Genomic DNA, 13,994 nt, shown 5'->3' on the forward strand with positions numbered 1-13,994 from the left:
CTAAATTTCCTCTGGAATCGCTGAGATTAGGATCTGTATTTATCCATTTCATAATGATTGTTTTTTGATCAGATCAGATTATATATTGTAACAACATTCACATTACATAACAGTTGTTGAAGTCCTAAAAGGTCATAAACAAATCAATATTTCTAATATTTGTTTATATTGCCCCCCTAATGAAAATATGTGAGTTAAAAATAACACTGAAAATAAACAGATTTCAAATTAAATTATACAATTATTATAAAGTGTAATCAGACTTTTTCCCAATTTGTGCTCTTTAGCCGTTTTCGGGAATGAGAAGTGGGATAAAGGGGGGTGTAATGAGAATAAACATTTTGGTAATGAGAATTTTGGGTGAAAATGTAAAAAATTCAGCCGATTTTTTAAAATTTCTTTAAAGTAAGACACTTTCCCAAAAACTAGACATCTTAGTCCTCAGAAGGATACTTGATTTTTTCACAATCATCATGGTTTTGTAACTCAATTTGCTACAGACATTTTAAAACTGGTTTCATGAGAATCACCCTGGTAGATGAGCCAAGACTTAAAATGCAGGTAATGGACTGCTACAGTATGTATGAATACTGAAGTTCATTTGGATAAGGTCTGTTAAGTGGAGAATCAACGGCTGTCAGTGACGGGGGCCAGAGTGACAGCCAGTGAGAGCCAAGAAGAGGAGCTGAAGACAGAGAATGCAGGTAATGTCATTTGGATTTCACTATATGAATACATCAGTTGTTGACCAAGTCCAGAGGAAAAGAACATGATGTTGTTGTTGATGTCATTTGTACATGGTCATGTTGAATTAAATGGCTTTTAAAATGATTTGGCTATAGATCATTTAGTTAAGTTAATGTTGATGTCATTTGTACATGGTCATGTTGAATTAAATGGCTTTTAAAATGATTTGGCTATAGATCATTTAGTTAAGTTAATGTTGATGTTATGTGTACATGGTCATGTTGAATTAAATGGCTTTTAAAATGATTTGGCTATAGATCATTTAGTTAAGTTAATGTTGATGTTATTTGTACATGGTCATGTTAAATTAAAATGATCATGATGATGATTATTTAATCTGATGTTCCTTTTGTGTTATTTTAGGCCAGACTGACTGCCAGTGAGAGAGAGAGATGAACTGAAGAGAGAGAACACAGGTAATACACTTTACAAAAACACCACGTTTCACACTGAAAATCGATATTTTATTTTGGCTTTAGCATATTGTAGTTAATGCTTTTCAGTAATCAGTGAGTTTACTCTGTTGTGTTCACAGCCAGACCAAAGGTGGTCTTCTCTGCTGGTTTGACTGAGGACCCAGGATTTGTAGGACACTTCGATACTGAGATCACCCTGGTTTCATCAGAGTCATGACCAACATTGGTGGAGTGTACAACCAACTACAGGTACTAATGACCATACATACTAAGGCTGCGTTTAGACAGGCAGTACAATTCTGATCTTTTTTCCAGTAATTGGTATTTTAACCCATCACATCAGATATTTTGCAGAGCTGATCTGATTGGTCAAAAAAACAATTAGTGAAAAATTGTTGATTGATGCGTTTATATTTTTGTGCCGTGTAGAACCATGTTGATGAGAGAAAGACATCTCCCTGCGTCTGTTCCGTACTGGTGTCTTCACAGCACCAGTGAGAGGAGTCTACTCAGATTCAGCCCTTTTGATTACCACATAACCCTGGGTGTGTGTCTATACAAGAATAGCCAGAGTTATATGGATACAGGAACATAATAATGATGAGGATAATACATACATATCTAATGCAATGTCTCTAGAGCTGGAGGAGGGAGATGTGGTCTACATGAGTCTCCCCTCAGGCAGCGCGCTCTTTGATGTTACTGATAACCCTAACACTTTCCAGGTCTTCCTGCTCTTCCCTTTGTGAGGGGAGCACCATGCATTCTGTAATGAATTCAGATGTCTGATGTGAGCTGCTCTGGGTTCCAATGTTCCTCTAACCAATAAATAAACAAGCATTAAAGACAAACAACTACAATTATTATCTTTGTATTGTTGACAAGAGAAGAAGAACCGGAGAGATTTGAGAATCACAATCCTTGTAAAGCCAGTTGTAACCACTGGTGAATTGTGTGTCCTGCTTTTTTCAGCAGTTTGGCCTTAGTCCTTGGGAGTTATCAATGCTGTCAACAATAACATGCAATGTAGATTCTAGAATATTTTCACATCACACAAAGGAATAAGAAACCAACCTATCATAGCAGACATTTCTGCATAATAAATGTATAAATCCCTACATTACCTCATAGTGTTATTCAATTGGCATCTGTGTTTACATAAACAGTGCTGAATGGGAATTTAAACTGTATATTGATAATGCAAAGTGTACATCGAGGTTTCCTATTGGACGCTGCAGCGATTGGCTCTATCGATGGAGAGGATCGAGAAGAGAGGAGACGGGCGAAACCAACAACAGACACATTCATCCCTAAACTGGGATATCATTACATTATTTTAAGATGAAATCCAATCACTTGGATTATCATGGACGTCTCCGTTTCCCACAAGATTTAAGTGAATTGGCAAAACAGATCGGTTCAGTTACAAATCCCGCTAATTCCAGATTGGTTTAACCGAGGCTCATTCGTTTGACATGACTGGATCCCGCTCCTCTCGCGCCCATTCACACTACGGGAAATAGCCTACGACACACTAAACAACCGCGTTGAAAATATTCTGTAGTGATGCGATTGAGGTCCAGTGATTAGGCTCCGTAAAGAAATGCTCAAATACAACCAACAATGAGGATTCCGTCTCAGTTCTGTCTCCTTTAGACCGTTTTTATACTCCCTTTTTGGCCATGATTTTCCTGCGCAGCCTGCTACAGCTGACGGTGCTCCTGGTCCAGGGCAGTTGGCGGGGGGTAGCGCCGAGTCCCACGGATGAAGGCGCACTGCGGGCGAGCCACGGAGACCACGGAGAGCCGGGCCACAAGGAGCCCCATAAGGACTCATACAGTACGTTCGCCTCGGAGTTCCTGGAGTCTAGACATCTATCGGATGAGGGTGAGAAAGGGATACAGGATAGGCCATTTCTGAACGAGGCATTTAGCTTACTGTGGCCTTCATGGTCATCAAGGCTGTGTTTGTTTATGTGTCGGCCTTCTCTTGATGGAAATCAGAGGGCGCATCTACATATCTGTGGTTGATACGTAATTCGTGGTTAATTGGCTATTTATGTGATGATGCGCAGGTTGACAGACCGAGCGTACAGTGTCTTACTTCCACTCGAGTCCACTCATGCATAGATCAGGACCCTGGCCAGCTACCCGCAGCTCCTCGCTCTGGCTCTCACTGGCCCGTCTGGAGATGGGCGAGCATTGGACAGTTCTTCACCACATTAAATGTTGTATATTATTAGAATTTATTTAGTATTTATTTTACTTTTAAAATAACATATTTCAAACTATCCCAATTCTGTTATGAAACGTGAAGGAGCAGTTGTGCTTCTCTGAATGCACATTAGGCTGAAACCCACCAAATTACGAATATGGTAGAACTTCTAGAAGATGATTTTTGGGGAGGCAGGCCTAATGATTTTGTATGTGGTGTGTGTTCTCCAGGCTACCCCTTCCCCACCGCCCCTCCTGTGGATCCCTTCGCCAGGATCAAAGTCGTAGACTGTGGAGTCACCAAGGGTTGCATAAGGTCAGTGTGTGTGTATGTGTTTTGCTTGCTTGCAAGCATGTGTGTGTGTCAAGGGGTTTCTCTGTGTACTGTGGTCCCCCTCTGGCAGATGTGGGTGCACATCACTCTGAAGAGGTTACATTTCTTCATTGTGTGTGTAGGTATGGGAAGCCGGGGTGTGATGCAGAGACGTGTGACTATTTCATGAGTTACCGGCGGATCGGGACAGACGTGGAGTATGAGATGAGTGCTGACACTGACGGCTGGGTGGCTGTAGGCTTCTCCTCAGACAAGAAGATGGTAAGGGACCGTATCTGTGTGTGTGCGGGCATAGGTGTGTGTGTGTGTGTGTATGAGCATGCGTGAGATCTATTCTTACACTCTAAATTTGCTTCCAACAATTGAGTGGGTAAACCTAATAACCAACATTACTGCAATGATGTTATTAGGTTATTAGGTTATTATTTGATTAGGTTATTATGTTATTTGGTTTACCCATTCAATTGTTGGGAGCATATACAGTGCATTCAGAAAGTATTCAGACCCCTTGACTTTTTCCACATTTTATTACGTTACAGCCTTATTCTAAAATTGATTAAATCATTTTTTCCTTCCTCAATCTACACACAATACCCCATAATGACAAAGCACATTTTTTGTTGTTGTTGCATATTTATAAAATAAAATAAACTGAAATATCAGATTTACATAAGTATTCAGACCCTTTACTCAGTACTTTGTTGAAGCACCTTTGGCAGTGATTACAGCCTCGAGTCTTATTGGGTATGACACTACAAGCGTGGCACACCTGTATTTGGGGAGTTTCTCCCATTCTTCTCTGCAAATCCTCTCAAGTTCTGTCAGGTTGGATGGGGAGCGTCGCTGCACAGCTATTTTCAGGTCTATCCAGAGATGTTCGATCGGGTTGAAGTCTGGGCTCTGGCTGGGCCACTCAAGGACATTCAGAGACTTGTCCCGAAGCCACTCCTGTGTTGTCTAGGAACTCTGGAGCTCTGTCAGAGTGACCATGGGGTTCTTGGTCACCTCCCTGACCAAGTCTCTTCTCCCCTAATTGCTCAGTTTGGCCAGGCGGCCAGCTTTAAGAAGAGTCATGGTGGTTCCAAACTTCTTCCATTTAAGAATGATGGAGGCCACTGTGTTCTTGGGGACCTTCAATGCTGTAGAAATGTTTTGGTACCCTTCCCCAGATCTGTGCCTTGACACAATCCTGTCTCGGAGCTCTACGGACAATTCCGTTGACCTCGTGGCTTTGTGTTTGCTCTAACATGCCCTGTCCACTGTGGGACCTTATATAGACGGGTGACTGCCTTTCCAAATCATGTCCAATCAATTGAATTTACCACAGGTGGACTCCAATCAAGTTGTAGAAACATCTCAAGGATGATCAATGGAAACAGGATGCACCTGAGCTCAATTTCGAGTCTCATAGCAAAGGGTCTGAATACTTATGTAAATAAGGTATTTCTGTTTTAAATGTTTAATAATTTTGCAAAAGAAATCTAGCAACGCCTGTTTTCACTTTGTCATTATGGGGTATTGTGATGTCATTATGGGGTATTGTGATGTCATTATGGGGTATTGTGATGTCATTATGGGGTATTGTGTGTAGATTGATGAAGGAAATGTTTTATTTAATCCATTTTAGAATAAGGCTGTAACATAACAAAATGTGGAAAAGGTCAAGGGGTCTGAATACTTTACGAATGCACTGTATAGAGTGTGGGACTTTCTTTCTTTTGATACAATCTACTCTTGGTTAGTCAACAGCACCTCTACAGACATTTTGGGGTCAGAGTCAGCTCAGGCTTTTACTACATCTGGTACACATGAAGTCTGCCATGAAAGACACATCACAAAAACAAGGCTGATTGGTCAACCTATCCTTCATGCTGATTGGTTCTCCTCACCCCCACCCCTCTCAGGGAGGAGATGACGTGATGGGCTGTGTCCATGACGATAATGGGCGTGTTCGTATCCATCACTTCTACAACGTGGGCCAGTGGGCTAAGGAGATCAAGAGGAATCCTGCCAGGGACGAAGAGGGTGTGTTTGACAACAACCGTGTGACCTGCCGCTTCAAACGGCCGCTCTACGTCCCGAGAGAGGAGACACTGGTGGATCTGCATCTCTCCTGGTTCTACCTGTTGGCCTGGGGGCCTGCTATACAAGGTCAGTCAAGAACTGGGTGTGTGTGTGGTATTGTGTGTGTGCAGAGAGTGGATGTGTGTGTTCATTAGTATGTACAGTGCATTCAGAAAGTATTCAGACCCCTTGACGTTTTCCACATTTTGTTACGTTACAGCCTTATTCTAAAATGTATTAAATTATGTGTTTTCCTCCTCAATCTACACACAATACTCCATAATCACAAAGCGAAAACAGCTTTTTAGACATTTTTGAAAATGTATTCAAAATAAGAAACTGTAAATATCACATTTACATAAGTATTCAGACCCTTTACTCACTACTTTGTTGAAGCACCTTTGGCAGTGATTACAACCTCGAGGCTTCTTGGGTATGACGCTACAAGCTTAGCACACCTGTATTTGGGGAGTTTCTCCCATTGTTCTCTGCAGATCCTCTCAAGCTCTGCCAGGTTGGATGGGGAGCGTCGTTGCACAGCTATTTTCAGGTCTCTCCAGAGATGTTCGATTGAGTTCCCAAATCTGGGCTCTTTCCGAATGCACTTTACATGTAAATGATTTCCCTACCCTTTTTCTCTTACTCTCCTCCCCACTCTTCTCTTTCCTCCAGGTTCCATCACACGTCATGACAACGATGCTCCGCCAGTCTCTGATCACATGATCAGCATCTATAAATATGAGGACATCTTCATGCCGTCTACTGCCTACCAGACGTTCTCCTCACCCTTCTGTCTGCTGCTCATAGTAGCCCTCACCTTCTATCTGCTGATGGGCACCCCCTGAGAGAGAGGAGACGAGAGGAGATGAGATTAGAGGAGACGAGATGAGAGAAGATGAGAGAGGAGACAAAAGGAGAGAAGAGACAACCAATTAACCCAGAGAGAGGAGAGAAGAGAGGAGACGAGATGACAGAGGAGGAGAGAAGAGACGAGGAGAGACGAGATGAGAGGAGACAAGTGGAGAGATGAGAGGAGACGAGGAGAGAAGTGGAGAGATGAGAGGAGACGAGGAGAGAAGTGGAGAGATGAGAGGAGACGAGGAGAGAAGTAGAGAGAAGAGGAAAGAGACAGCAATAAGACTGAGAGTTCATTGTATTTCTGTCTGCCACACCCTCAATGCAGGGTGCTCGTTACACAGAATTACACTATAAATATATATGAATAAATATATACAGTAGGATACTATTTATAATTTACATTGAGGACTCATCAGGAAGCTTGCAAATCATTCTGAAAATTGTACTGTGCTACCATAACAACATACACTAACCCATTAGTCAGAATATCTGAAATACTGTGTGTTTCTAGAGAACAGTAGCATAACCTTTAGTTTTGGCAAGGTATTTCATTTAGTGTATTTATGTTTACGACAGTAAGGTATCACACTCCTGACAACAAGTATTACTCCAACGCATGTGGCGAATCACAACTGGACCCTGAATATGTGAAGAACCTACGGACACGATACAAGGAGACATTACACACTGGGACAGACTACTGAGCCTGGAGAGAGACTTCACTTAGAGAGAACCATCCAGATTGATGTGAGCCAAAAAAAGGCAGACGGCTCATAGTTTATTATCCTGCTGAAACATACTGCTTCTGTATGCAGCCATGCTTTACACAACACTCATTCTCCACAGGGAAATACAGTATTATTAGTAGTAGTATTATAGTATTTGTATACAGAAACTAAGACTAGGTGGTTGAACAGATGTTTTTTTGCTTGTTTCAGCCCCAGTCTCACTGAGTAACACTGAACTCTCTACTGTATTCCACAATGCCATTTTACATGCTGATGATTAAGACAGGGTTCTCTTTTCTCTATGTGTGAGAGGGTCCATTTTCTTAGGACTGATTTATTCCACCACGTGCTTGGTCATGTTTCCTTTGTCTGTGGCGAGGTGTGTGTGTGTGTGTGTGATCACTGTTTGCTGATGATAGGGCAACTGACTGTATGATTGATGGTGCATGATTCCTTTGTAGATATGCAATAACACACCCATCAGCACTGAGGCTGTAGTGGACATGATGACAGCCAGGGACAGGGGCTCTGTCTGACAGCTTGCCTTGGCCCTGCAGCATATGGAATAACGCTGAAGGAATCTATGGCACAGAGTCCAGTTGTATTTGTACCGTTCACTGAACCGTTGTGTTCCATGGAAATGCTTCCTCACTGAAACAGTGTTTGGTGTCTAACATGCAAGTGTTTTTGTTATCAATAAAGCTGTGTTCAGTAAAAATACACTCCAACATCTGGTTTTCATCCTTGTGGGTCATGTGATGGCTCTGTCAGCTGCATCATGTGCCCCTCTAGGCCACGTACATTTCATCTGCAATCTAATGAATTTACAATGAATTACACAACCATACAACAACTGTGTGGGTCGCCCTGGGCTGGGAACAAATAATGGGCATTGACATATTTTTGGACAAGCAGCACATTCAAAATAATTCCAGATAATAGAGGATAGGGATAGACTACGGATAACTAGGTAACCCTTCATTTTAAAAAGGCCCTTATTACAGTGTAATTACAGTGTAACAGGTATTGTAGTTAACTGTAACAGCTCATAGTTACAGTGTAACAGGTATTGTAGTTAACTGTAACAGCTCATAGTTACAGTGTAACAACATGTAACTGCTAGTAATTGAGGTCTGTAATTACAAAGGTGTAAGAATGAATCCTTGTTGCCACGCTTGTTACAAAAGGGCAGGTTTCCACTAAATTCACCAATTGAGTGTTTTGTTAATTCTCAGCTGCATACAGTTCCAACTGTTACAAAGGTTATGATCCCTCGTGGATGTGCTGGGTGTCGTAGAGATGATGCTCAATAGCCTCTAATCACTTACTCATGAATGTGCACTGTTGAAACTACATCTCCACTCAGTGTTGCTGCTAGCACTTGCCGCTAAAATAAAGTGTTCAATCTGGGTTAATTCGGTCATCCCAGATGAGGAAAAACAAACTATTTGAAAGCATAGTACATGTATTGTACTAAGTACAATGTAATTACTAGTTGTTACACGGGATTTAGCTAGTTAAAATGAAGCGTATCTTGAGGGGTATTTAGTTGTAATTAATGTGTACTTATACAGTACACTACACATCCTGACAACCTGGCCCTCATTTTAAAGCTTCTGGAAGTTTCACTTCATTTCTGTACCTTACTGTGAAATGAAGTGAAACTTCCAGAAGCTTGAGGGCCAGGTTGTCAGGATGTGTACTGTATAAGTAAATACCCCTCAAGATACACTTCATTTTAACTAGCTAAATCCCGTGTAACAACTAGTAATTACATTGTACTTAGTACATTACATGTAGTATGCTTTGAAGTAGTGTATTTTTCCACATCTGCGATACCACCCATATTAGATCCCAGCCAGTGAGGTTGACTTTCTGATCTGTTCTTACCAGCTCAACCAAGTCAACCCAGATTGAACACTTTATTTTAGCGGCAAGTGCTAGCAACAACACTGAGTGGAGATGTAGTTTCAACAGTGCACATTCATGAGTAAGTGATTAGAGGCTATTGAGCATCATCTCTACGACACCCAGCGCATCCACGAGGGACTATTGGTTGTTAAATACAATACTTGTTAAATAATAATACTTGTTACACATGTAATTACACTCTAATATGGGCACTTAAAATGAAGTTTTACCTATACCTGTTTTGTAATGATTGTAATGATAGGCTATGCAAATATGTGATTACTTTGCATATTTCCTTCGTGACAGCACGGACACCCTGAATTCGTGGTGATCCTCCTGACAAAGGTCTGTTTATTCACGTTTCTGTGTGTAGTTAAACTGGGCATTCCAAAGAGTAGGCTACTAGCAGCAAACTAAGCAGCGAGCACAGCTCTGTCTGGCACCAGCCAGCTACAATACCCATCATACCTTGCGACGGTCACGTCACCAGTACGTCTAGTGTTGTGTTGTTCCTCATGTGTGATAGCGGTATCAAAGATCCTGGAAACGAACGCTTCTTCTTCCGTCTGTGGTGGAATTGGGTGGGATCCGCAGGAGGAACGCAGACCGAGGCGGATTCATTGAAGATGGCAGACGAGGAGGACTCGGGGCCGGAGGCAGAGCCGGCTCCTTCCTCTCCCGCGGAAACCCCTAGTTCTGCCCGGCCTCACTACGTCTCGTTCTCCGAGAGCGTCCAGCCAGCGGTGGGCATGATGAGCCAGCTACTCAGCCAGCCTTCCTCCCTCAAATTCGACAAGAACATCAAACAGGCCTTCTACAACACAGGAGCGATGATTTTCGTGGCTATCTGTTGTGGAGCGGCTGTGCTAGTCTTCTTTATCCTGGAAGCCTTTCTGAGACCACTGCTCTGGGCCGTTCTCTGCGGGACCTTCCTACACCCATTTAAACACTCCCTAGCCCGGCTGGGACGCTCCTGGCTCAACGGCCTGCAGGACACCGGGACGCCGATACTCCTGGGGACGCTGCTGGTCCCGGTGTGGTGTTTCAACCACGGGGTGGATTTCCTGGGGGGTCTGGTGTTGGAGAGGCTCACGATGCTGCTGGTGATCGGGGCAGGCGCGCCACTCATTTACTTCTTTTACCTGTTCTGGAGCGTCATTGGCATGCAGGTGATCATCGGGCACGTGTGTGGCGTCATCGGGAGCGCGCTGGACTGCTTCCACTATGTGTGGGTGAGTGACAGGGACACTACTGACGCTGAGGGAGGAAGGTCCCCACAACAATAAGAAAGGTTTTTCCAATACTGTAGCCTACAACAGGATGGGCAGGGGATAAGACATGAATCAAGTACTCAGCTAACTACATTTTGATTTCTCTCTACTCCCTCATCATCGTCTCTGTCTCTCTCTCTCTGTCTGTCTCTCCCTCTCTATCTACTCCCTCATCATCTTCTCTCTCGCTCTCTTCCCTCCCTCATCTTCTCTCTGTCTCTCTCTCTCTACTCCCTCCATCATCTTCTCTCTATCTCTGTCCCCTCTCTCTCTCTACTCCCTCCCCTCTCTCTCTCTCTCTCTGTCTCTCTCTCTCTACTCCCTCCATCATCTTCTCTCTCTCTGTCCCCTCTCTCTCTACTCCCTCCATCATCTTCTCTCTCTCTGCCCCCCCTCTCTTGCTCTTACCCCCCCCCCCCCCCCCCCATCTTCTATCTTCCTGTCTTCCTCTCTCTAGGTGATGACAGTGGTGTTGGGGTATGTGCTGGCTGTAGCTTGCAAATGGAGCCCCGGTACAGAGAGATACCTGAGAACTATGTCTGTACCTGTCTGGACCATACTACTCTTCTACCTGGGTGAGGTACTTACAGGTGGGGGGGGGGGGGGGGGGGGTAGTAGTACATTCTGATGTAGTTTCAAAAGGAGTCTACTGTTCATTAATCATCACATTGCCATACTCCCCTCCCACCATATACCTCCCCCTCTCCCCCATGCTTCTCTCTCTAGTGTCTCTGACTGGCTCGTGGAGAGTTCCTGTGTTTGTAATCATGGTCACGCTCCTCATCGTGGGCTCTCAAGAGAAACCACCTATCCCTGGAAACTCGGGTGAGCTGTCAGGACAGGTATTGTCGTTCGCTGCTAACACCATCTACATGGCCATCTCCTGCAGTAACCTCCACTTGGGCCCCGAGAGAGATACCAGCACCAGTAGTGTCTCCGCAGGTCAGATAACACACACACACACACACACACACACACACATAGGCATTGTACTGCAGTAACTAACCATCAGCCACAAAAAGCTCTCTAAGTCATAATTCTATATTAATTCAGTAGATGTTGAAGGTTTGGACTGATTTAACGACCACTTTCCATCACGTTTTCAATCCAAATATACTTCATTGTCTTGACTGTCACAGTCACAACGACTTAACACCTCATCTCTCCTCTCCTCACTCCTTCCTTTCCTCATCTCCCCCTCCTCTCTCTCTGTAGATGGGGTGGACTCTGTGGGCCCTGGCCCTTCCGGTCCCCCCTCTGTCTTCCCGTTCCCCCGTCAGGCCCGTCCTGAGCTGGGGGGTCTCTTCCAGAAGGAGAAGGGGTCCCAAAGAGCCAGTGATATCTACTTTGTCCTGCTGGCCTGGGCTTTTGTACTGGTCCAAGTCTGGCTCAATCTCTGGATGCTACAACTACTGCCTATCCCAGTGGCTGGTAATATCTGAAACACACGCACGCACGCACGCACGCACGCACGCACGCACACACACACACACACACACACACACACACACACACACACACACACACACACACACACACACACACACACACAAAAATGCATAACAGTGTGTGTGTGTGTGTTTGTGTGTGTGTGTGTGTGTTGCAGTGTGGGTGTTGAAGAAGCTGGTGGTACATTTTGGTCTGAAGCGATTCGCTGAGAAGACTCTGTCGTCATGGTGGGTAGGACTGGAGAAGTTTGGCCGTGAGCGACAGGACGCCATCATGCCTGGACCAATCAAAGGACTCGTTCAGTTCCTGCTACGCGTTGACACCAAGGTAATGGCCCACCCCCCCGGCCAACCCCATAAGACAAACAGCCACCCTGCCAACCTCCTTGAGACACACAGCCACCCTGCCAACCTCCCTGAGACACACAGCCACCCTGCCAACCTCCCTGAGACACACAGCCACCCTGCCAACCCCCCTGAGACACACAGCCACCCTGCCAACCCCCCTGAGACACACAGCCACCCTGCCAACCCCCCTGAGACACACAGCCACCCTGCCAACCCCCCTGAGACACACAGCCACCCTGCCAACCCCCCTGAGACACACAGCCACCCTGCCAACCTCCTTGAGACACACAGCCACCCTGCCAACCTCCCTGAGACACACAGCCACCCTGCCAACCCCCCTGAGACACACAGCCACCCTGCCACCTCCCTGAGACACACAGCCACCCTGCCAACCCCCCTGAGACACACAGCCACCCTGCCAACCCCCCTGAGACACACAGCCACCCTGCCAACCCCCCTGAGACACACAGCCACCCTGCCAACCTCCTTGAGACACACAGCCACCCTGCCAACCTCCCTGAGACACACAGCCACCCTGCCACCTCCCTGAGACACACAGCCACCCTGCCACCTCCCTGAGACACACAGCCACCCTCTATTTTTATAAACCACTTCCTGATCTATCTCTGGTCACCGCTGGAGGGTGCTGATGCATACAACACTGTAGACAAGATACAACACAATTGTTATCCACAGTGATTCTGTGATTTTGATCGGCTAGCAGCAGGGTAGTGTCCTGTCTACCCTGGGGTAACGGTTCTGGACAGTTAAGGTAAGTGTTGAAGCTGGGTGAAGAGGCAGGAGCTGGTCTTCTCTGTGATATATGAATGAGTTAATATTACTACTGAATGATCACTCTACAGGTTGATATTACTACTGAATGATCTCCCTACAGGTTAATATTACTACTGAATGATCTCCCTACAAGTTAATATTACTACTGAATGATCTCCCTACAGGTTAATATTACTACTGAATGATCTCCCTACAGGTTAATAAACTACTGAATGATGTCACTACAGGTTAATATTACTACTGAATGATCTCCCTACAGGTTAATATTACTACTGAATGATCTCCCTACAGGTTAATAAACTACTGAATGATGTCACTACAGGTTAATATTACTACTGAAGGATCTCCCTACAGGTTAATAAACTACTGAATGATCTCCCTACAGGTTAATATTACTACTGAATGATCTCCCCACAGGTTAATATTACTACTGAATGATCTCCCTACAGGTTAATATTACTACTGAATGATCTTCCTACAGGTTAATATTACTACTGAATGATCACCCTACAGGTTAATATTACTACTGAATGATCTCCCTACAGGTTAATATTACTACTGAATGATCTCCCTACAGGTGAATATTACTACTGAATGATCTCCCTACAGGTTATATTACTACTGAATGATCTCCCTACAGGTTAATATTACTACTGAATGATCTCCCTACAGGTTAATAAACTACTGAATGATGTCACTACAGGTTAATATTACTACTGAAGGATCTCCCTACAGGTTAATAAACTACTGAATGATCTCCCTACAGGTTAATATTACTACTGAATGATCTCCCCACAGGTTAATATTACTACTGAATGATCTCCCTACAGGTTAATATTACTACTGAATGATCTTCCTACA

General features: G+C 44.3%; 2 protein-coding genes across 4 annotated transcripts in view; both read left to right on the forward strand.

Annotated features, from left to right (window-relative positions):
• Nucleotides 1-2,465: 2,465 nt before the first annotated feature.
• LOC139396612 (DOMON domain-containing protein FRRS1L-like) lies at nucleotides 2,466-6,757 on the forward strand. 2 transcript variants are annotated; one of them, XM_071143569.1, is made up of 5 exons: nucleotides 2,466-3,050; nucleotides 3,608-3,692; nucleotides 3,833-3,971; nucleotides 5,615-5,861; nucleotides 6,447-6,757. In XM_071143569.1, exons 1-5 carry the CDS (start codon nucleotides 2,846-2,848, stop codon nucleotides 6,617-6,619), a joined length of 849 nt encoding a protein of 282 aa, XP_070999670.1. In that variant the 5' UTR covers nucleotides 2,466-2,845; the 3' UTR covers nucleotides 6,620-6,757. The 2 variants fall into 2 exon arrangements, with proteins under 2 accessions (XP_070999670.1, XP_070999671.1); XM_071143570.1 differs by having other exon boundaries at nucleotides 2,466-3,002.
• Nucleotides 6,758-9,756: 2,999 nt separating this feature from the next.
• The window catches only part of LOC139396611 (transmembrane protein 245-like), a 29,912-nt gene continuing 25,674 nt past the window's right edge, over nucleotides 9,757-13,994 (forward strand). For both annotated transcript variants that reach the window (XM_071143567.1, XM_071143568.1), the window contains exons 1-5: nucleotides 9,757-10,503; nucleotides 11,000-11,117; nucleotides 11,269-11,484; nucleotides 11,758-11,973; nucleotides 12,149-12,318. In XM_071143567.1, coding sequence (XP_070999668.1) covers nucleotides 9,787-10,503; nucleotides 11,000-11,117; nucleotides 11,269-11,484; nucleotides 11,758-11,973; nucleotides 12,149-12,318 — 1,437 coding nt within the window. In that variant the 5' untranslated portion in view covers nucleotides 9,757-9,786. The remainder of the gene's footprint in view (nucleotides 10,504-10,999; nucleotides 11,118-11,268; nucleotides 11,485-11,757; nucleotides 11,974-12,148; nucleotides 12,319-13,994) is intronic.

The sequence above is a fragment of the Oncorhynchus clarkii genome, unplaced genomic scaffold, assembly GCF_045791955.1.
Source record: "Oncorhynchus clarkii lewisi isolate Uvic-CL-2024 unplaced genomic scaffold, UVic_Ocla_1.0 unplaced_contig_13599_pilon_pilon, whole genome shotgun sequence".
In the NCBI taxonomy this organism is placed as follows: Eukaryota; Metazoa; Chordata; class Actinopteri; order Salmoniformes; family Salmonidae; genus Oncorhynchus; species Oncorhynchus clarkii.